Genomic DNA, 24836 nt, shown 5'->3' on the forward strand with positions numbered 1-24836 from the left:
GGTGCCAATGATGGTCGTATGCGTGTTTGGCACCGTGCAGGTGAGCGCCACAATCAGGACTGCATACGACCGAGGCACACAGGGCCAACACCCGGCATCATGGTGTGGGGAGCGATCTCCTACATTGGCCGTACACCACTGGTGATCGTCGAGGGGACACTGAATAGTGAACGGTACATCCAAACCGTCATTGAACCCATCGTTCTACCATTCCTAGACCGGCAAGGGAACTTGCTGTTCCAACAGGACAATGCACGTCCGCATGTATCCCGTGCCACCAAACGTGCTCTAGAAGGTGTAAGTCAACTACCCTGGCCAGCAAGATCTCCGGATCTGTCCCCCATTGAGCATGTTTGGGACTGGATGAAGCGTCGTCTCACGCGGTCTGCACGTCCAGCACGAACGCTGGTCCAACTGAGGCGCCAGGTGGAAATGGCATGGCAAGCCGTTCCACAGGACTACATCCAGCATCTCTACGATCGTCTCCATGGGAGAATAGCAGCCTGCATTGCTGCGAAAGGTGGATATACACTGTACTAATGCCGACATTGTGCATGCTCTGTTGCCTGTGTCTATGTGCCTGTGGTTCTGTCAGTGTGATCATGTGATGTATCTGACCCCAGGAATGTGTCAATAAAGTTTCCCCTTCCTGGGACAATGAATTCACGGTGTTCTTATTTCAATTTCCAGGAGTGTAGATATGTTTGCAGAATTTCACAGCTTTTTATCTCAATAGGTTTTTAGAATTTTCCAACATGCTCTATATGAAATTTGTGAGAAATGTAACGTTCTTCAAAATTGACAGGGGCATGTTTTTGTGTAACATGCACTGGAAGCAAGTTACTGAGGAAAAACGGAAAGAAGTGCCATTTCTGATCAGTTTTTTCAAGATGCCAGATAAGATCTAAAACCTGCATTTTTTATGGGGGGGGGGGGGGGGGGGAAGAATTAAAAACCACATACCTGAAAATCAGAATTACTGTATCTTTTGCACCCTAATCCCATTTTCAAGCTACCTGTGCAGGACTTCTGATTCACTCAGTATATTGCTTCCTTCTACATACACCTCATTAAAAGAACATGAAGGTAAAAATCAGTGTGTCTCAAGTTTACTTGGAGGCTCACCCTATGGTCATTTATTTGTCACTGGAACAAGAATTGTGGTAAATGATAGTAGTATACGATCTACCCTCCGCCAAATACTACAAGATGGCTTGTGAGGTATATATGTAGATGCACGTGTACTTAATGCCAATATTACAATACCAGAGAAGGAAAGTTGCTACTCACCATATAGCAGAGATGCTGAGTCGCAATAGACCCAACAAAAAGATTCACACAATTTTAGCTTTCGGCCGTTAAGGCCTTTGTTATTAGTAGACACACGCACACGCAAACGCAACTTGCACACACGTCTGCAGTCTCTTAGAACTGAAACCACACTGCGAGCAGCAGCAGCAGCAGCACCAGTGCATGATGGGAGTGGCAACTAGGTGGGGGAAAGGAGGAGGCTGGGGCGGGGAGGAGGGTGGATAGTATGGTGGGAGTGGTGGACAGTGAAGTGTTGCAGTTCAGATGGTGGGAAGGAGAGAAGGTATGGAGGGGGGAGGGGGTAAGTAGCGGAAAGTAGAAAAATAAAAAGAAATTAAAAAATTTGGTGTGGCGGTGAAATGACGGCTGTGTAGTGCTGGAATGGGAACAGGGAGGGGACTGGATGGGTGAGGACAGTGACTAACTAAGGTTGAGGCCAGGAGGGTTACGGGAACATAGGTTGTACTGCAGGGAAAGTTCTCACCTGCGCAATTCAGAAAAGCTGGTGTTGGTGGGAAGGATCCATACGGCACAGGCTGTGAAGCAGTCATTGAGATGAGGGATATCATGTTTTGCAGTGTGTTCAGCAACAGGGTGGTCCACTTCTTTCTTGGCCACAGTTCGTCGGTGGCCATTCATGTGGACAGACAGCTTGTTGGTTGTCATGCCTGCATAGAATGCAGCACAGTGGCTGCAGGCCAGTGGGCAGGACGTATCTCATTCCAGGGCACGACGGGAGGTAATCAAAACCCTGCTGGAGAATGTAATTCAGTTGCTCCAGTCCCGAATGGTACTGAGTTATGAAGGTGGTGGGAGCCTGGAAAGATAAGGCACTGGAGATTTTTTTTTACAAGGATGGGAGGATAATTACGGTCAGTGAAGGCTTCAGTGAGACCCTCGGTATGTTTGAGAGGGACTGCTCGTCACTGCAGATGCGACGACCACGGGTGGCTAGGCTGTACAGAAGGGACTTCTTGGTATGGAATGGTTGGCAGCTGTTGGAAGTGGAAGTATTGCTGGTGGTTAGTAGGTTTGATATGGACAGAGGTACTTATGTAGCCATCTCTGAGGTGGAGGTCAACATCTCTTCGAGACTGCAGACATGTGTGCAAGTTGCATTTGTGTGTGTGTGTGTGTGTGTGTGTGTGTGTGTGTGTGTGTGTGTGTGTGTGTTTTTACTGCTGACAAAGGCCTTAATAGCCAAAAGCTATAATTGTGTGAATCTTTTTGTTGTGGCTATCGCGACTCAGCATCTCCTCTACATGGTGAGTAGCATGTTTCCTTCTCTGATATTGTTACATTCCATCGTGGATTTTCCACTGTTTGATACACGCCAATATTAGTCACAGTCACCATCATCTCATAGGTGGGTAGTTGTGTGACGCATATTGGCTTTTCTGAACCACTTGATCTCATTTTACATTAATTGCTGTTGTCATTGTCTCTCTCTCTCTCTCTCTCTCTCTCTCTCTCTCTCTCTCTCTCTCTCATGTTACCCAGTGCTGGCCTCAGTTCATTTGTCTGCTCTTTTTTGTATGTTGTGGAATCTGTATCCCTGTATTTGTGCTTTCATGCCCACTTTTACAGATATGCTTATCTGCATCCTTTCCTTATCTGTGATTTCTCAGATTTTCTCTTCCATTTCTACCTCCTTGTGTTTTAAATCTGTCAATTGCAATGTTGTATTGTTGATTTGGCTTTCATCCATCCCTGCACTGTATTTCTTCAGTGAGTCATTTCCTTTCCTCCAGCCCTTTTGTCTCTGATTTTTGGATAAAGAAAATTTGAATTCTGAACGTCAGTCTCCTGCCATGCTGCAAGAAGGAATTCTTTTTCTACCTTTCCTTGAATGTGTGACCTTGTGCTTCTTGCGATCCACAGCTGATTCTTGTTAATATGAAAAGAAACCATGACCGCTGTATTTATTGACACATGTCTATGCTGTGGCTGGGTTCATCTGAAATATCATCACTGGCAGGTTAAATGCAGTTAGACAAAACACAAATTATGATAAAAGTTGTAACAACTGACACACACAAATGATTGGCAATTCACACAGCCAACAGTCTTCACAACAAATACCCACAGAGTTGTACCAGTATCATGACATAAAAAGTCTAGTTATCTTACATAAAGTTTAAGGCAAATTGTGTAATACAACAATTGTATAACATCCCATTGACTGACTGGCATAAGTACAACGAGCAGTGCTCCATTTGACTCACTAAGTGACAGTACAATTCTTTGTAATCACATTCATTCATTGGTTATGATCGTTCTGTGTGATCACTATTACTGTTTTATTGTACATAATTAGTCTTTTGTGCCACCTGCTATTTTCTCTGTCTGATGATGATACAGCTTTGTGTAGGCACATGAATTTGTCTCTCTATAGTGTTCCATACCTCAATCGGTAAAAACTGAGCTCTTACAGTATAGGGTTGTTGTCAGTCTGTCTATCGGTCTGATTGACTGCTAGGAACCCTTCTTTTCAGAAACAGGTGTAGGTACCAAGTTGAAATTTGTCACATCCTAAGGTCTATCATCTTGTGGTGCTGTAAAAAATTTAAGCTCCTAAGTTGCTGCAGTCAAAAGACATCGTCATTTATGGTACATATTTTGATACTTGGAACCTCACTCATAAAGGCATGTAGGGTGCTTCCAATTGAACTAGAATCATGAAATATGGCAAGAAGTAAGGTTTCGCAGCACAAGTAAAGGAAAAAAATACAAAAATTGTCAAATTTTAATGATATCACATAAAAAATATCTTTTTGGCATTAGAACTTCCATTGCATTTTATTGTCTGTCAGAAGCGCAATAGAGAAATAATACTGCATGCAAACATAAAATGTAAGTAAATAAAAAATATTTTATTAATTCTCTCTCTCTCTCTCTTTCTATTTCTCTCAAGATACATAAACTTAAGTCCCCTGCTCACTTATTTTGAATGTCTGGGATTGTCTCAGGAACTAGCTTAGAGATTTTGGTGTGGCTTTGAAATTCCCAGGACCAATTTCTTGCCAGATTCAGTGTCAATAAAAGGGAAAGATCATCAAGATTCTTGGGATGGATGGACTGTCTACATACGTAATTATGTTTCTACAGAGCCCTCAGAGTGTGTGTCAAACTTGCGTTTGGCCAATTTTTTGTTGTGCATAATTGTTTTGTTCAGGTTTTGTATGTATAAATGTCTGCAAATTGTTTCAACAATTGTGTGGTACCTTTATGCTTGAATGTCATTTCTGCAATTAGGTTATTGTGTATATATGTAATGATTATGATATCCTAAAATTTACCTCTCCTTTGGAGTGGTGCTGTCTAGACAAGCTAGTTCACACAGCATGTCAAGATACATGCACTCGCTGCTCACCCTGTGCCTACCAAGTGGTCGGCAGTGTCTTTATATGATCATAATGTTCCAGAAATTGCCTTCAGTGTTACGTAAGCTAACTACCGTATTTACTCGAATGCAAGCAGCACTTTTTTTCCGGTTTTTGTAATCCAAAAAACTGCCTGTGGCTTAGAATCGAGTGCAAATTAAGCGGAAGTTCTGAAAAATTTGGTAGGTGCCGCCACAACTAACTTCTGCCAACGAATATATGTAGCGCTACACAGGCATGCTTTGCAGGCACAAAGATAAATACTCCAAAACCTCTGCGTCAGTAAAAAAAAAAAAAAAGGTGGAAGACGAGCTTTTTTCACCGCCCCGAGTTTCTACCACTGCATTTTCATACATTATCCAACGAAGTAAATACAAATTCCGTACTGTTCATCTTCGAATGTAGCAGCATTTCAATGTACTACGAAAATTCGACTGGCAAGACTGTTTGGGATGTTTGTCAATATGGACAACTCTACTTTCTGAATTTTTTCCTACCTGTGAGAAGAGATGGTTGCTAATAGGAACTTTTATGAATTGTGAATCACATACAGTATTCTTTTCACCATAAGAATAAATCGAATATAAACATTTTGCCATGTATTTGTTTCGTGTTTGCTGCTATCTCATTTAAATCCTGTCTGCCTAATAAACTACGAAACTAGAGTGAGACAACAGCAAACGCGAAAGAATATATATATATCATGTCATGTTTACATTCGTATTATTCGTATGCCTAATAGTGGTACAGTCAGAATCGTTCAGAACATCTTCTATCATACACAGTCCATTATTTGGTTCTTGTTGATCATTATCAAAGAAAGCAGCAGTGTAAGTAACAACAAATAGCAGTCTCTTACCATTGCTTCGCTAATGAGACGATTTCTCTCTCTTTGTTTTTTTAATTGTAAGCGGTGGTAGCGCGCACAAAAGCAAGCCATGCCGCAAGCGGCGACAGGCCGTGAACACTCATTATCAGAATGTGACATACAATGCATGACACAGTACAGTAATGCATTTTCAGTTTAGAGTGACGTAAACACCTATAACAAAGAGAACGGCACTTATCAGATCAAAGAAAAATAAGCAATGAATTCAAACTAGACGAAGCACGTGAAAAAGGAAGGATACCCGTATAAATACGGACGGAGCGCCTCACACACAACAATGGCTACCTGGTAAAGCTTAACTTCTAAGCTTACGACTCGAACCAAACTACTGTAGCTGTATTGTCATTCATTTGACCTAAATTGTGTCTCATATTACAATGGACCAACTTTGTTTCGATTTGGAGGTGCGGCCTAAAACTTTTCTGTCTCCTTGAATTTCGAGTCTCAAATTTCAGATGCGGCTTAGATTCGTGGAAAAATTTTTTTCCTTGATTTCAAGTCTCATTTTTTGGGTGCGGCTTAGATTCAGGTGCGGCTTAGAGTCGAGTGCGGCTTAGATTCGAGTAAATATGGTAGTCTTCCTAAGCCATCATCCGGGCAGAACTCTGGGGGGGTTTGTTAGGAAGACTCTTGGCAATGTGAGTCGCATACCATTTATCCTAATTATTGTTTTGTGTAGCTGCAGGTGACCTGATTTTGTTTTGAATGAAATTGGTCACAACATAATAAATGCAAGTTAGTAGAGCTGTGGTGGTGGTTTCTGATTGATATTGAATCTTTGAATATAGTTTCATTGCTTATGCAAGTCTTTAATTCTAGTTTTGTGTTTTCAGTGCTGATCATATTTTATAGTCCATTGATTTGTCATTCATTTTGATATTATTTCCTGCTGTAGTCACCTATCCCACAGTGTTACAGCTATAGTTCCCCTTAATCAAGTCTGTTATCTACTCTACACAAAAATACTGCATGTGCCTTTGGTGCAGGGAGGAAGTAATAGGTGGTACCAGACAAATTAAAGTTATTAAACGTAATGCACTGTAAGCATGGTGGTGGTATTGCAAACGTAAGTGTGTGGCACCAGGCAGATGTCATGGTGTGTGTTGTGTGTCTTCCATATGGTTAGCCTTAATAGGCTATCCAAAATACATTTTCATCAACTTTTGCTTGATGTTCCTTTATTCTCTCTCGACTCCCAGTGCAGTAGAAAGCCAGAAATTGTTTAACAGATGCTGCAAACTGGTTTTGATGCTACATATAGTCTGTTTTCTTTAAATGCTGTAGTGGTCATTATTTTTGTGAAATTTCCTTTGACTGGGTCTGCTGATTTTGAAATTTCTGTTATGTACTGAAGCAGTAGGCTGCAGACTTTTGATTCAGTTCCCATTCTATTTAATTTGGTGTGTCTATTTTTATTTCAATACAGGCCCTGCATTCTTATCTTTGACTCACTTTCGGGAGCTAGCCGGACACGTGTTGTGGCAACGCTTAGAGACTATCTGCGTATTGAATATCGAACGAAGATGGGTCGCAGCCGAGATTTCAACAAGGATACAATCAAAGGTGCCTCGCCACGTGTCCCACAACAAACAAATTTTACAGACTGTGGTCTGTACCTGTTGCAGTATGTCGAGAGTTTCTTCATGGTATGCTATAGTGTTGCCTCTATACTGTTCAGATGTAAATTCATAAAATATGTAAAATTATGGTCATTAGTGTATTGTAATTGTTATGAAGTATATGTAACAAAAATATTTTTAGAGGTAGTAATGCATCACCACTACCAGTATGATTTTTTAAAGTACACCATATTTCGACATGCTTAGAGGTTGTCATCTTGTTCATTGATGTATTAGAAACCAAGAAAATTATTTAGAAAAAAGTTGTCTTAACGTTGTTTATTAATGGTACTGATCTAGAAACCGATGGATATTAGAAAGCACATGCAAGAAATAGCTTTCTGAATGTTAGTAAGGTGACACAATTTATGTACAAACTTTCAGTAATTATTTTTAAATGGGCTGTTACCATGCCTTGGCTATTCGAACAGTGTTTTTGACCTTGCAGTTATTTATTGATAATGTCATTGAGTCAACATTTTTTATCATTTTTCTTTACTGCTGTAGTACAGCTTTGGGTCAGTTGCTTGATAACGGACAACTGATCATAATTTGGTATGTCTTCAAAGATTTATACTTCCAGAAGGCACTGCAGTTAGTTCAGATAGCATTACCAGTTTGTGATTTAATAACATGACATCATTTCCCCAATTGTTACACAATTCAAACTTCACCATTAGTGGACTAATTTGTTGTTTGGTTCAATCTTTATGAAAAGTGACAAAAATAGGTTCATCCTTTCGAATGTTCATTGAATTGCCATTGTTTTTTTACTTCTTGATAAAGGCTGTTACGATTCTGTGCTACTTATGTGTATCTTACACAATTATTGCAAATAATTAAGTGCATCTGTATGATTTTGTTTTGGCCTGCAACCACATAGGTTGTGTTGATACTGTCAGCAGTCCTGTTTGCTACCTGTTTGTCTACATTTTAGCATAACTGCTGTAAACTAAATGATAAATGATTAGGCCTATATAACAATATGAGCTAGGATAGAGCACTGCTCACCACAAAGAGGCGACATTAAGTGGCAATTTCATTAAGAAGTAGGCTAAGCTATCAGACACAAACCTCCTTCAGATTTAGAAAAACACACATTCATATGTTCACAACTGACATACTGTCGTGCCAGAGCACTGAAGCCCGATTGAAGTGAGTAGCTATTTTGGTTGGGGCATATAGTGGTCATATAGAAGCAGTATTGTGTGGGCAGGGTGAGAGATAGCAAGGTAGGGGTGGGGCAAGATGTGGTAGTGCTGCCTGTTGGAGTATGCAGGGCTGTGCCAGACAAGACAATGGACTGCTAGCCACACATACTCATTTCTCAGTTTGTCTCTGGGATTATTATTTTCCATTGTGCATTCTACTAGTTTCCAGCAAATAATCACTTTGTTGTATATGTTCAGTCATCCTATATAATCCATAATGTTATTAGGTGTTCTTTCTGTCCGATTCATTGCAAGACACTCTTTATTCCTTAATCAATCTCTCTAATCCTAAACAGTCTTCTTCACTACAGTTCAAAGATACCTTTATTTAATCATCCATTATGACACTTTTATTGTCTTGCTTCATGTTTACATTTTCTCTGAAATTTTTGAATCGGTCTTCTCAGTTTATCTTTCTTTCTGAACTATGAATTTTTTATTGCTTTCTTATACCCTTTGTCTGTGTATAGAAGTATGATACTTAACGTTTTCTCATATGTGGTTGAACCCATTGTTTCAGATTTCCATTTGAATGCATTTGTGCTCTTTGAGAGTGGATATGTTTATATTATTTGTAAGCAGAAGCCTTACAATTTTAAGAGTATAAGAGTAAGTGAAGGCTTATATTTGATTTTTTCAGTTGGTCATCAAGGTGCAGAAATGCTGATTTCATTATGCAGCTAACCTTTTTTATTAAATAGCTTTATGATAAGTGTCTTCTCATAGCACACTCCAGCATTGTTGGCAGATTTATTCCATTTCTAAGTACACTTTTTATTGCTACTCGAAATAAGCAGCTATAAAATTAGGAGGAGACAGTATGGCTGACATTTAATAGAAAAGAGAAAAAAAAAAGCTTACTTCCTTAGGGTGGAAGAGGTTTAGGTTCGATAAGGTTAGGAAGGAGGGGAAGATCACTTAGACCAAAGGATGAAAGGGACCCATCTGTTGGGAGGACATGGGACATGTATTATTAGATGTAATTAGTGTTTCACTTTGTGAAAGCAAATTCTGTCCAGCCATTCTATCTCCATGTAATTTTATAGTTTTCTCAAGTTAACTTTTCCTTTTGATAAAATATGCAGTTAGGGGTTACTAATTAATTTTGTCTAACACATTAGTAAATATTTCTTCTCAGCAGCTCCAGGTGACATTTCAGGTTACATAGTACAGTCAGATATATGTGACCCAAACAATGTGTTCACTATGCAACAGTCAAATAGTATGACATTGTCTCTCTCTCTCTCTCTCTCTCTCTCTCTCTCTCTCTTTCTTTCTTTCCTTTCTCCCTCACCTCTCCAAATCACCTGACAGTATTTTTCCTTTGTTTCAGAATCCAATAGATGACTACCATTTGCCAATGAAAAAACTAGCAGACTGGTTTCCTGAAGAAGTGGTCAATCGCAAGCGCGAAGACATCCAGAAATTGCTTTTAGACCTAATGCAGAAATACAATGTAGACATAGAAAGTCTTAATCTGCCAAAGCTTTCCTTTTCATCTTCCAAGCAGGTAAAAATTTGTGTGGTACATTGTAGCTTAAGAGATTATGCAAAGAAAACATGCATGTGTTATGATTCAGTTAGTTATCCGAAATATTCATACAATGTGGCTAAGTAATCTGTATTTCTAAGGGACCATCCCAGTTAACAATACCAGTTGCCCGTGGAAGCCGTTACATAGGTTACCTGCAACAAAGGTTTGATTTTCAATATTTTGCGTAGTTATGGACATAGTTTAAAAACTTAAAATTCTTACATTAAATTTTCAACACAATGAAACATTTGTTTCTCTTGAAACATGGTAACTGTTGGCGTGCAAATACCCAGAATTTATTCATTCACTGTGTGAGAACGAGAGCACTTCCCGACTTCCGACAAACTTCACAAATAGTCAGTCTAGTTATATTAATGTGATCACCACCTATATTAGATGTCAGCGTGCAATAACCATTTATATACAGTATGTGGCAGCACTATCAGTAGAGTATAGTGTGCTGGGGAAGAAAACAGTGCATTCATTGTCATAAATGCAGAAACAGAGTGGTTTGTCTGATGTTCAAAAGGGCATATTCATTGACCTTCTCGTAAGGGTGGAAGCATTTCCGAAATGGATAAGTTAGTAAACTGTTCATGTGCTGCTGTAGTTTAAGGATAATGTTCATGACAAAATTGTGCCATCCAAATCCGTTCTGAAGCAACCGTGGTGCACTACAGGCCATAGATGACAGGGAGAATGAGATGTGTGCATGCTAACCGCCCAGTGTCTCCTTATGTTGCTGTGTATGGGTCTCTGCAGCGGGCACCTGGTTCGTGCAAACGTGCTGACTGCTGTTCATCGGCGACGAAGGCTGGCCTATGTACGGCAGAACTGCAACTGGATATTCACTGACTGGCAACAGCTGGCTGTTTGAGATGTAATGTTTTGTATTCCATTGGACAGCTGGCTGTTGGCGTATACGGCGTGAAACTTCCGAAAGCAAAAGGTCCAACTGGATGAGGGAGTGTTATGGTCTGGGGAATGTTTACATGGCGTTGCCTGAGTGATCTCATTATTCTGGTAGACACAATGGATCAACTGAAGTATGCATATATCCTTGGGGATCATGTCCTCCCTACATGCAGTTTGTTCTTCCTCGGCACGATGGCATCTACCGGCACGACAATACAATGTCACACAGCTCAACGTGTATGTACATGGTTTGAAGAGCACCAGGATGAGTTTACTATACTCCCCTGGTCACACAATCTCCCTGGATATAAGCCCAATCGAGAATCTCTGGGGCAACCTAGGTGGGGCTGTTCATGTCATGGATCTTCAATCGAGGAACCTAGTGCCAGTGTTGCCAGATCCAAATTATTATTTTTTTTTTTCTGGAAGATGAGGCTTAAAATTTTCAGAAGATATAGGAAAAATCTTTATATATACATAAATTTTTACACATACATAAAAAAACCTCTACACATAATTAGGGGAACAAAAATAAAACAGTCTCTTATCAATTTAATTGTAACAGTTATTAATATTTTATGGTGAACATACTTAAAAATGTGACTTACAATGAACTGCAAACATTTTATTGTAAAAATTCTGTGTACAAAGCATTGGTATTTGTTTTACTATCACTAAATTGTTCGGTCAGAAATTATTAACGGATTACAACAATAGAATCCTTAGCAGTAAAATAATGTAAATTGTAAACTTCTTCAACCAGGAAGGAAACAAAACCAAATAGAATTTCAACAGTCATTGCATACTGGTGTACTACAACTAAAACAGCAAACTTTGGTTTTCCTGTCTTTTGATTTCGTTGCTTCTAACAGCATTTCCCACCTGATTTTCATTTTCCTCCTCCTCGTCTAACTCTGTTTCACTCTCACGTTTGCTTCTATAATTTTGATAAAGATCAGAGTCACCATTGAAGCTGAACTCTCTCTACTTCATCAAGCATTGATTGTACCTATTCATCGAGTTCAGGGTCTGATTCTTTTCTTTCATTACGAGACGTTAACTCTACTCAGTCTAGGATAGAAGAAAATATTTTGTTAAAAAAGCCGTGTACTTGGTATGGTAGGGTCAGTCTGGCCCCAACTGAAATAAAAATTGATGTAGTCACAAAATATACAAGAATTAGGATAATAACTTTACTGCAGGAATTGTTATAAAATGGTGTATGTGTAAGAAATATTTCTTTTCAACAAATTAAAGTGCTGATTGATGGACGTTATCTCTAATGTATCATCGAACACTGCCTATATTGTCCTGTGCTAGTCGTCTTCGTAAGAACTACTTTTGCAGCAGTTTAACTGTCAATATGAACCACCTGTTATTCAAAACATCAGTGATACATGCCAGTTTGTATGGTTCAGATGCTAAAAATTCTGTGTGTCGTACTGGATATTTGTGCTACACGGCACTACGCTCTCTTGTCATGGTTAATTCGCGCACTAAGTGAAAAATCTGTGTGTACTAAGCACTGTTAAGCAACTTCTTGTGATACAAAAACGAGTAACTGAAAGAAGTTTTTAAAGATACCTGGTGGGAAAGTGTGGCTCTACTGTGAAATGCGCCTTTAGACTCCTCTCTCTGGCTGCAGTACGCTGTAGTGTCTTTTAGAGGCTAAAATTTTTACAGTGCATTTCTTTTGTTGTATTCTTCCTGCATAAAAAATTTTGGGATGGGTTTCGATAGTTGGATTGGGCCATTCCCTTGTGAGATGTGTAGTGCTACAATGTTACAAACTTAAAACTAAACAAAACACAAAATTCCAGTCCACATGACCCCACCGTACCATTATGGGTTGATATAACGAACAGCAACATTAAGAGAAAGTTATATTACACTGAAGTGCCAAAGAAACTGGTATATGCATTTGTATTCAAATACAGAGATATGTAAACAGGCAGAATATGGTGCTGCGGTTGACGAAAGGCTATATAAGACAAGTGTTTGGTGCAGTTGTTAGATCGGTTACTGCTGCTACAGTGGCAATTATCAAAATTTAAGTGAGTTTAAGCATGTGTTACAATTGGTGCACTAGTGATGGGACACAGCATCTCTGAGGTAGTGATGAGGTGTGGATTTTCCTGTACGACCATTTCATGAGTGTACCGTGAATATCAGTAATCCAGTTATAAATCAAATCTCTGACTTTGCTGCAGGCGGAAAAAGATCCTGCAAGAACGGGACCAATGACGACTGAAGATAATCGTTCAACGTGACAGAAGTGCAACCCTTTCGGAAATTGCTGCAGATTCAGTGCTGGGCCATCAACAAGTGTCAGCGTGCAAAATGTTCAACAAAACATCATTGATATGGGCTTTGGGAGCTGAAAACCCACTCATGTGACTTTGATGACTGCACGACATGACGGTTTATGCTTTACCTGGGCCCGTCAACACCGACATTGGTCTGTTGATGACTGGAAACTTGTTACCTGGTCGGACGAGTCTCGTTTCAGATTGTATCGAGGAGACAGACATGTACGGGTATGGAGACAACCTCATGAATCCATGTACCCTGCATATCAGCAGGTACTGTTCAAGCTGGTGGAGGCTCTGTAATGGTGTGGGGTGTGTGCAGTTGGAGTTAGATGGGACCCCTGATATGTTTAAATATAACTCTTGCCAGATGACATGTATCTAAGCATCCTGTCTGATCACGTGCATCCATTCATGTCCATTGTGCATTCCAATGGACTTGGGCAATTCCAGCAGGACAGTGCAACACCCCACACATCCAGAATTGTTACTGAGTGGCTCCAGGTTTCTGCGGCTCTTCATTATATTTTCACTCACATTCTTCTTCCTCCTCCCCATCATCCTTATAAATGTCATTAGTCATCAGACGTAGAAATTCTGTGCCAATATTAAAGCCGTAACTGGGCATAAGTCTTGCATTCTTTATAGAATTTAAAAGTCATGTTGTTATTCTAGTGCTTACTCTGTTCTGTACTTTGGTTTTCATTCTCTTTATTGTGAAAATATTCTTTTCACACCAGCCAATAAATGGGGTAAGCACAACAGCGACATCTCACCCTTTCCTCTTACAGACAGCATTCCAGAATTCAGTCAGATCTGTACTCGAAACTTCGTGGCAGATTAAAACTGTGTGCCCGACCGAGACTCGAACTCGGGACCTTTGGCTTTCGCGGGCAAGTGCTCTACCATCTGAGCTACCGAAGCACGACTTACGCCCGGTACTCACAGCTTTACTTCTGCCAGTATCTCGTCTCCTACCGTCCAAACTCATTCTGGAGATCTGTACTCTTCGATCCTAACTCCGTATTTCTCAGTAATCTCCATTCAGTGTCAATTTTTGGGATGCCATTTTTGATTAAACATGGATACTTTGATGGAAGACAGGGAACAGTCAGAATTCTTTCGTCTCTAATGCAGACCGGGTCAAGTCTTCTAAATGTTTTAGAATATTATCACTGAAAGGAAACCATTTGAATATCTGTTGAACACTCTCAATCAAAAAATCCAAGCATCTAAATTTAAAGTTCTTCAGTTGGTCATGAGTCAGATCTGTATTTTTACCAATGTCCAGTGAAATCTTCTTTCCTAAATACAGTTCATAAAGAGATTTAATATGAGCAATATTTCAATACAGAATTTCTTTCAAGGGGATTGATCCGAGACAATTTTCCTCATTTAACATTCTAACACCATTTTCAATGTTGCCTCAGTGTCACAATACATGGTGTGGATTTGAGGAGACTTTGGCTGCATCATAGCATTCCGTGTATTGAAGATAGGCAACACAATATTCAAAAAATGAAGAAAGAGTCTTGTAGTATTATCGTTTGATTTCTACAGAATTGTATCACTTGCCAGAAGTCTGTCATTAGCCACAGCATCAATAAAAAACAGTTTCCGAGAATCATATTGCACAAGGAGCCTGGATACGACCATATGGAAAGAGAGCCAGCGTGTGTGGCTAGGATGAAATAATTTTTGCGGTTTTACTTTTACTACATTCTGAAAATCTTTCGATTTACCAATATGTTTAGGGCTGCACTGGAAGTAATTGTGAACATCCCTCACTACGTCTTTTATGCTTCTAGGAAGGGCTAAACAAACAAAGGATACGCATACCATTCCGTCACGAACAGCTCTGGAATATCTTGCTTAAACAAAGTGGATAAGGAATGACAGTCCCCTAAGATAGCATTCGCTCCTTCTGCTGTGAAACCAGTCATATTCTCAAGAACTTGACAATCTCCTGATATAATGTATCGGCAGTAGCATCAGTAAGTGGGATCAGTCCCAGAAAGGCCTCACTTATTTCATTTCCTTCACTTGGAACACATACTGCCAAACACAAATCTTTTATGCACTCCTTATCTGTTGATTCATCAACAGTGAGACTAAATTGCTGTCTTATTATTTGTCTTAAGTGTGTCAATTCACGAAACTTGCCTTGCTTGCAACATTTATGTTTTCAGTTACTTTTGTTATGCCACATTAAATATGTTTTGCAACTTGTTAATTAGGACACATGGCCTGGTTGAGTTTCAGTAAATGTTCAACCACCCAAAGTGATAAATCACGCTCTGCAACAAAACTAGCAAGGCGAGTTTCACCAGTCGTAACTGTCACGTTATCTTGAGTTTCCACTTCATGACATATCGGTAAATTTAGGTTGCCTTTGCTGGTCACCACAATTAAAAGTTTCTTACCACTCACATGCTATTGTGCCCAGCAGTAGACATTATGAGGACCTTTCTTTTTGCTTCTGAGCCAACCACTACACACTGTTTCTTTTTCCCATCGGGGATTATATTTCGTACCATATTTTACCTTTTTGGGCATTGTCACCACGGACTGAAAATCCGACTCTGAACTCATATCTAATCAAGCACAGCACTCCCATACTTTGCACGAGCTTGTGTGTCACCTGGTAACCGCCGTGAACTGCCCAGACCCATAAATGCACTTTGTTGCCCATATGCTCCTTTGTTGAATAGGCATAACTTCGACTCCATCCACTGCCTTGGACTACAACCACTGGACAGTGTTTGTTTTTCATTACTTTGCCTTCTCTTGTGTCCAAACAATACAGTAGTAGACCAGCAGTAGTAATTGTTAACATAATGTTTCCTTGTGATTGAATTGACAAGTATGTGCAGCATTTACTATCGACAATGGAAGATCAGAAAATTTCGGTATATTTACACAAAATTTTGTATTTTCTAGAATAATTCAAAAATCAGAAGATCTTAAAAAAAAAATTCGAAGGACCTGGCAGGACTGCCTAATGCAGTTAGCCATGGCACTGGAGTTGGCATGGCTCCTCATTCCTATCGGTGTCTTCTGGAACCTCATTGACACTCTTCCTGCACATCATCTAGCAGTCCCTGCTGCAAAAGGTGGTTATTCAGGCTTTGGAGAGGTTGTCCCATTAATGAAACTGGACAATGTAATTTCCCCACAAAAAGATGAAAGGAATTACTTACTTCGTTTTCACAGAATCACTTCTCATACCACTAGGTGGAGATGTATTGTGGCATGAAGAAGCTTCACCACTGTAAGAGCTGTCTGCAGTGTGCATTTGCCTTCCTTATGAGGTGCTGTGAGGAAGATGTGGTGCTGAACTTTGCCAGGGTAATGCATCACATTGATTCAGTGGCAACCAGAAGAACCAAGAGGTGTGCCAGCCTAGTTACAGTATTGGAGGGACTGTGCTGTACTCACTGGTGCCTGGACTCAACCAACATAAAACTTTTCAGTTTACATCTACAGCTGGCCAACCAGTTCAACTCCTGGACATGGCCATGGATTGGTGGTGTCACATGGCCCACAGCATGTATCAGAGAGATAATCTACTGATGCTTCCTGCAACACTCTCCTCAATCTCATGTGCAAGCAATTAGATGAGGATGTGGTTTCAGTTCTTCTGAAAGGACTCAATTTTGAACTTGCTCTTAAATCCACACCCATCACGAACATCATCAGCACAGTGGAGCAGGCAGTTTGCACGACTTTGACCTTAATAAGTAGTTCATGAAACATATGCATTCTTGTGAACAAAGATCGGAAATTGTGTTCTTGCCCACCGACGAAGGCAACACAACAGTGTACCTGTCTCACGAGGAGTACATTGAGAAAAGAGGGCGCCAGGATACGGGTAGATGTCATCCCTCATGACGAGAGGTAGTCAAAGCCCTGGCGAAAGATATAGTTGAGCTTTACCAAGGCCAGATTTGCTGATCTATCAGAGGAGTGCTGGTTGTAGGCACGTTAACAGGTTTATTAGTGTCGGAGGAGGAGATGTCACATATCTTTTTATGGATGAGCTGAATAGGATACTGTCTGTAAATAAAGGCTCAGATAAGGTTATCAGTATAATTCGACAACTCCTGCTTTCCATTGCAGATTTGGCTCTTGCGGGTAGTGAGGCTGTAAGGTAGTGTCATTTTGACCTGGAATGGGTGACGGCTGTCAGAATGGAGGTACTGTTGATGGTTGATATGAATAGATGTATTTATGGAGCCACTTGAGATGTGGAGTTTAACATAAAGGAAATTCGCTTGTTCAGGTGAAAGGAGCCAACCAAAGCAAATTTTGGAGTAGATATTTGGAAAGAGCAAACGTTTTCTTTGCTGCTAGTTGAGATATTGAAATTGAAAATGTATTTGGGGTATTAGGTTTTGAGTGGGTAGAAAGCTTTCCTCCATATGCCCCACAAATAAGTTAGCATAGGATGGTACCATGTGAATACACACCGCAGCACCATGGATTTGCTTATATATTCAACATTTGAAGCTGAGTAATCTTTTGACAGACCTGTTTCACAATCTCCTTCTCTACCTCCAGCTACCCTGGCAACTTCTCTCAAAAATGGATAATCAACAGTCAGTCTCCCTGTGGCCACATATGTTTGTGTTTGGGTGTCTGTATATGTGAATGTGCTAGAGAAATAGCAAGAACTTGTAAGATAGTGTGAATCTTTTTCTTGTGGGCGTTTTTATGCATTACACTTCAGTCAGTTGCAGATGAGTCTTTTCCTTTCCTTTATTTTACGTATTATACCATCTGGGAAATTCCAGTGCTGTTAGAGCTTTACTTACATGCGGACAGCTGCTGCCACTCAACACACAGGAATGGTGTGCTCAAAACTTTGGTACATAGGGCTTGCATCCTCTTCAACAAAGAGAACTGCACATCTGATGAGGGTATTCCAGAACAAGTAGTACAAGGAGTAGCAAATGTGGAGAGCCCTACACCGTACATCCAATGTAGAACTGGTGGAAACTGAGAAGCACAACAGCTTTTCTTCTCCTACTTTCCTTAATCCAATCTTGTGCCCTGTCTCTAATCATCTCGTTGTCGGCAGGATGTTAAATACTAATCTCCTCCTCCTCCGCCAGCCTCTGTGGCTGAGCGGTTCTAGGCGCTTCAGGCCGGAACCGAGCTGCTGCTGCTGCTGCTGCTGCTGCTGCAGTTGCAGATTCGACTCCTGCCTCGGGCATGGACATGTGATGTCCTTAGGTTAGTTAGATTTCAGGAGTTCTAAATCTAGGAGACTGACCTCAGATGTTAAGTCCCATAGTGCTTAGATCCATTTGAACCTCCTCCTCCAAGATTGCAACAACGTAACAAGTCTGCAGCTACAGAACATTACCTATCAGAATAACATGGAATGCATTATGGCCATACTAACTTTCTGGCACAGATGTCTTAATTACTGGGACTGTCATTGAAGAATCAGTTGATATTTGAGTAAGGTAAGTGCTGATTAATCATGAGGGCAACTGCATCCCTAACAAGGACTGGGAACTTAAAATTAGTCTGATTAAGAAGGGGAATGTGATACTCCACAACAGACTGACTTCCGGGGTAGCAGAGGTGGTGGGTGGTTGTAAACTGAGAATGGCAGATCAAATGGAGGGAGAGAAATAAAAGCACCACACCAGCCCCCACCCCCCCCACCCCCACCCCCACCACCACGCCCCGCAAATGGCAACATGGTCGCTTGTTGATATATTGTGCGTGTTTGAAACTGATATCCTGGTGTTCACCTGCCAACTATTGTATCATGAAGTACACTGGGAGAAGCTGAAGAATTAAGTTTTGAATGCCGATAAAGAATGGGTTCTTCTCTAACTTATTTCCTTAACAAACATAGGCATATTCTGTTCGAGGACGGAGAGATGATGATGATGATGATGATGATGATGATGATGATGATGATGATGAAAATAATAAAAGAACAAACAGTGGCCTTGCTCTGATAACAGTGAAACCAATGAAATGTTGCCACCATTACCAATTGGAAAATTTTAAATTCTTAGGTGATATAAAAACACTACGGTGCAGCTGTGATTTTAAAAGCAGTGTCTGGGTGCCTATTGAAATGTCTATGTAGTTTCTTAGAAGCTTAGATGTGAGATGAAAGGTGCAGATGGAGGAAGATGAACATTGATGATGTACTTTTTCCTGATAAAGATTAAAAGTTTAATATAGAAACAGCAAGAAGAGGATGGTTCAGCTGCACCGAGTTCTGCTGCAGCTGTTTAAAAGCCTTTTTTTCTCATTTAGTGTAGATGAGTTAGTGTTGGCCAATATCTACATCCATACAGATTCCACAAGCCACCATACAGTGTGTGGCAGAGGGTACCCTGTACGTATCACTACAAGTCTAGTCATTTCCTTTCCTGTTCCACTCGCAAATAGAGTGAGGGAAAAATTTCCACCTGTGTGTGTCTGTACGATCCCTAATTTCTTGTATCTTGATATTCCAGGTCTTCATGCAAAATGTATGCTGGCTGCAGTAGAATTGCTCTACAGTCAGCTTCGAATGTCATTCCACTAAATTTACTCAACAGTGTTCCTCAAAAACAATGTTGAGGTTCTCTAAATTTATTCAACAGTTTTCTGTTCTTCAAAAAGAATGACGCATTCTGTCCTTGGATCCACATTTGAGTGCCCAAAACATCTCTGTAATACTTGCATGTTATTCAAACCTACCGGTAACAAATATCAACCTGCTACAGCGACAACTCTTGTCGATATTTTATACTGGGAGGAAAGAGGGAACTGCAGCTTACAACTTTTATTTATTTCAAGAAATGCAGGATTCTTCCTTTATGAGCAATCATATTTATCTACACCATTAGCTGAATAAAACAATTCCTGAATATAAACAATTTGTTCTTAATTTTGGATGCTGCCTTTTGAGATGAGACCCCTGGTAGTGATTTGACATATGATTTTAAAAAATAAATGCATACTGAGTTAATGGAAAGAGCATGTTACTAAAATGAATTTTACAAAATAATTTAATTCAATAGACAAAAAAATCTACTCACAAAGTGGCGGCAGAACACACACTCAAAAGAAAGTTATAATTAGGCAAGCTTTCAGAGCCAGTGGCTCCTTTTTCAGACAGAAGGTTGAAGGGGTAGAAAGAGGGGTGAAGGAAAAGGACTGGAGAAGTCTAGGAAAAGGGGTAGATTTGGGGAAAGTCACCCAGAACTGTGGATCAGGAGAGAGATATACCATACGGAGTCAGGAGGAAAGACTGATTGTTGGAGACTGATCAGACGAGATTTGAAAACCTGAGAGCTAAAAGGTGGAAGACAGGGTAATATGTAGACAGAGATTATTGCTTAAATACCACGCACGAGTTGTTAAGAGTGAAAAGCTAAATGCATTGTATGAAACAGAGGTGGGAGGGGGTGATGAAAAATAAATGAGAAAGGCAATGAAAGATGTAGAACACGAAAAGAGAGTGAAGCAAAGAGTAGTTACAGTGAAGAAATGCTGAGACGGAAGAAAGTAACGTAAATTAAGGCCAGGTGGGTGGTGTGAACCCAAGGACATATTGTTGTGCTAGTTCACACCTGCGGAGTTCTGAGAAACTGATGTCTGGGGGAAGAGTCCAGATGGCATGTGCAGTGAAACAGGTGCCAAGGTTGCAATTGTCATGTTGTAGAACATGCTCTGCAACAGGATATTGCATGTTGTCAGTATACACCCTCTGCCTACACCCATCCACCCAAATTGGTAATTTGCTGGTAGTCATGCTGATATAGAAGGCCGAACAGTGTTTACATAACGGCCTGTCATTTCACAGGTTGCTTCCCCTTTGATAGTATATGTTTTGCCAGTTATCAAAGGGAGAGCGGCCTGTGAAACAACACATCATATACCAACTGTTATGTAAACACTGTTCAGCCTTTTGCATTGGCATGATGATGAATTGTCATAGGCAGAGGGTGAACACTGGCAGAGCTTGCTCTACAACATGACAGTTGTGGCCATGGTGCCTGTTACACCATACACGATATCTGGATTCTTCCAGACACCAGTTTCTCATAACTCCACCGGTGGAAACCCTTCACCTTGTTTTAGTTTCCTACAGCTTTCATTGTCTTACCCGTCTAGTTTTCACTATCCCACCTCTGATACGTACAGTGCACTTAGCTTTTCACTCTTATTAACTCATGCACAATGTTTAAGCAGTAATCTCTGTCTTGCATATTGCCCTGCCTGCTACCTTTAAGCTCTCAGGTTTTCAAATCTCATCTGATGCAGTCCCCAACAGTCTGTCTTTCCTTCTCAGTCTGTCCGACCCACGGTTCTGGGTGACTTTCACGAAATCTACCCCTTTTCAGTCCCTTTTCTTCATCCCTCTTCCTTCCCCTTTGACCCTTCTCCCTGAAGAGGGAGGGAGACTGGCTCCAAAAGCTTGCCTAATTATAACTTTCTTTTGAGTAAGTGTTCTGCTGCTGCTTGTTATGAGCAGATTTTTTTATCAATCCAATTAAATTATTTTGTCATATATAAAATGTATTTTAGGATTTCTTAGGACCAAATCCTCTGTCAGTGATTAAAAAGTGCCACTCAGTTGACTAATAACCTTGACATTCTGATTATGGGACTTGTAATTAGCGCACTGGAGCTAAACTCTTATTTAAGGAAAAAATTATTTGTCCCCAGGATTCAGAAAAAAAGCTAGCCTTCTATTTAAAGTCTTCATATAAGTGAAGTGATAAACAATTGAAACCCTCAGCTGCCGACAGGTGTCGTTGATATACCTCGGTGGGGACAGCTGAAAATGTATGCCCTGACCGTGACTCGAACTCGGGATCACCTGCTTACATGGCAGATGCTCTATCCATCTGAGCCACTGAGGGGACATGTAATGTACGTAATAGATATTTGCCCATCCACTCATTACTCGCGCAAACTAAGGTGACGATTCCTGTAATAGTTCGGGCAACCCAGCCACTTACCTCCGTCTGTGTGAAAGCGCGCAGGTTGCCCGAACTCTTAGGGGGATCGTCACCTTAGCATGCGCTAGTAATGGGAAAATATCTATTAGGTACATTACATATGTAAATTGTGTACAGTTGGGAATGTGGATCTCACGGGAAGAGTGCAAAGGATAAGTCCCTGCAGTTGCGCTATTCATCTGTGTCCTCAGTGGCTGAGATGGATAGAGCATCTGCCATGTAAGCAGGAGATCACGGGTTCGAGTCCTGGTCAGAGCACACATTTTCAGCTGTCCCCATCGAGGTATATCAACACCACCTGTCGGCAGCTGATGGTTTCAATTGTCTATCAATTATGCTAGAGAAGCTGCACAGTCATCAATGGTACCTGTTCTTTTGAGAACAGTTACTATCTTCGTATAAGCTTTCTTCCTCATATTTGTTCTTACCTTCCACTTTCGGCCAATTTTCTCTCCCACTTCTACCTTTTACTTCCTCTCAGATGACCATGTTGATGATGGGACATTAAACCCTAATCTTCCTTCTTTCCTTTACAGTCTCTCTGGCCCACATTGCTAATGTCTATTGATATAACCATCAAGTCATTAAACTCTAGTTTCACATTCTCTTATCCTGAATTCAGATGGACTGCCTAACTCCACATCATACACAAAGAAGGAATCCCTGTCAACATTCTTTTGTACTTATTTGTGTTATATTAGAAAATTAATGTTTAGCACAGAAGCTACTATTGAATAGAGAACTAGCTTAATTGCGATGTTGCCACTACATAATATTGATTCTATTGTTATTGCAGAACAGTGACAGCTGCGACAATCCTAATGAACAAGATAACAGTGCTGATGATGAGAAGGAAGCTGCTGGCTCACCTCAGACACCACCAAAATTGCAGCGACTACAGCAGCATATGGAATCGGAAGCGGAGATAATGGTGGCACGTCCACTTGTAAGTTATGCGGATAGTGATGGTGAAATGGGGCCAGTGGAAACTGAAAAAGAGAGGACAGATCTGGCAAGTGCTAATTTTGTTGATAGTACTGTACCTGTCCCTGTGCTCCACAAAGGAAAGAGAATTGGTACTGAACGACGAGATCCAGTTGATTCATCAACCGTTACAAATCCAGTGAAAAGGATGAGGCCAGCTAGATAGGATCAGTTGGTTGCTTACCTGAGCTCTGTAATCTCTGACCCCCTGCAGTACTCCTTCCTCAGCACCTATCAGAGTGAGCCGGAGTTATGTGCTGCAGTCAATTTGTAACTTATATCTACAATGAAGTTTTGTACATATTAGATATGGTGTACCTATAGATTGTGTACAGCACACTGCTACAATGTTTCAGCTCTCATAAGTTTTTAATTATTATTTGCTCCTGTGAAAATGTTATGTCTTTTAATGTTTTGTATTATAACTATGTCACTGTATCTGTTAAGTATTATGTACACCAGATTACAGAGTGGTGTCATTGAAATGTCATTTTGTGAACTATGTAAACTTCCTTGCTTTTGCAACAAGTTAGTAACATGAGCATGGTAGTTAAAATAAACAAATAACTAAATCCTATGTTGTTCATTTCTCAACATTTCCCCTTCTGTTAATCAAGGAAGACAGTTCTAAAGTTCACAAGAACATCTTCAACAACAGAACTAAAATGGTTTACTCATAAAAATTAGTACTTAAGCAGTACAGGAGGTCTCTCACTGAATAGCGTAAGTGGTGAGTCGTCGACAGGTGCACATAAAAGATTGAAAAGTTTGCTAGAATAAACCCTTTGAGGGGGCAGAGTGCACTAGCCCACTTGTGGGTTGTACAGGTACTTCTGATTATTTGGGGTAAAGTGGGGGGGGGGGGGGGGGGGGAGAAGATGCACGAATAATTGCAGTACGGGGTTAGTCAAAATTGTATTAACACTCAAATGGCAGAAACAATTTATTGACTTTACATACATCTATAAACAAAATACATTGAATGTGTTAAATGATATGCTGCAAGTGCTAAGTACCACCAAATTCAGTCAGTTCACCATCACATTCAACACTTGAAAATCAGCGATTAACATTTAAAATCTGTACACACATTTCACTCTGAATGGATGATACCACATCCAGTATATGGTCCTTTAGGTAACTTATGTCATGAACTTTCCTACTTTAAATATGCCTATTACCAGAAATAATATGGTGTTAACTCAGGAGTTTGTGGAGGCCAGCACAGTGGTCACTGATGACCAATCCACCAGTGTGAGAACATCGCATCGAGATGCAGTGGAATGTCATCTTGTTTGAAACAGTAGTAGTTCATCAATGGTGTGCATCTCTAAACAGATGTCAGAAGTTACTGTTCACGTATAAAAAAGTAGGATCCAGCTGCAATGACAGCGCACACCTTACATTCACTTTGGGGGAGTCATGACCCAGAATAGCGCGTGGGTTTGTGGTGGCCCACAAAATTGTGTTATGTTGGTTCACAAACCCCTTGTGTGAAAAGTGGCTTAATTGCTGAATGCTGTTACATTCAGAATATCTTGCCACATATTCATCAGTTCAGTTAAAAAAGACAACATTCCACCTGCTTACATTTCTGCACCAATGTTGAAGCTTGGATGTGGCATGGACCCATCCCAAGGTTGAATTTCACTGTTTTTGAGGAATTTCTGTTTTGAAACTGCATTGTATGCTGATTT

At 40.4% G+C, this 24836-nt stretch overlaps 1 protein-coding gene across 5 annotated transcripts in view; it reads left to right on the forward strand.

The window, feature by feature from the left end:
- LOC124711167 (protein piccolo-like) overlaps nt 1-23691 on the forward strand; it is a 305632-nt gene extending 281941 nt beyond the window's left edge. For 4 of the 5 annotated variants that reach the window (XM_047241087.1, XM_047241088.1, XM_047241091.1 and 1 more), the window contains 3 exons: nt 7010-7229; nt 9747-9923; nt 22952-23690. In XM_047241087.1, coding sequence (XP_047097043.1) covers nt 7010-7229; nt 9747-9923; nt 22952-23305 — 751 coding nt within the window. In that variant the 3' untranslated portion in view covers nt 23306-23690. Of the gene's footprint in view, nt 1-7009; nt 7230-9746; nt 9924-22951 lie in introns of all 5 variants that reach the window. The other variant, XM_047241089.1, reaches the window with a different exon arrangement.
- The last annotated feature ends 1145 nt before the right edge of the window (nt 23692-24836 follow it).

This window comes from Schistocerca piceifrons, chromosome 8, assembly GCF_021461385.2.
Source record: "Schistocerca piceifrons isolate TAMUIC-IGC-003096 chromosome 8, iqSchPice1.1, whole genome shotgun sequence".
Taxonomy (NCBI): domain Eukaryota; kingdom Metazoa; phylum Arthropoda; class Insecta; order Orthoptera; family Acrididae; genus Schistocerca; species Schistocerca piceifrons.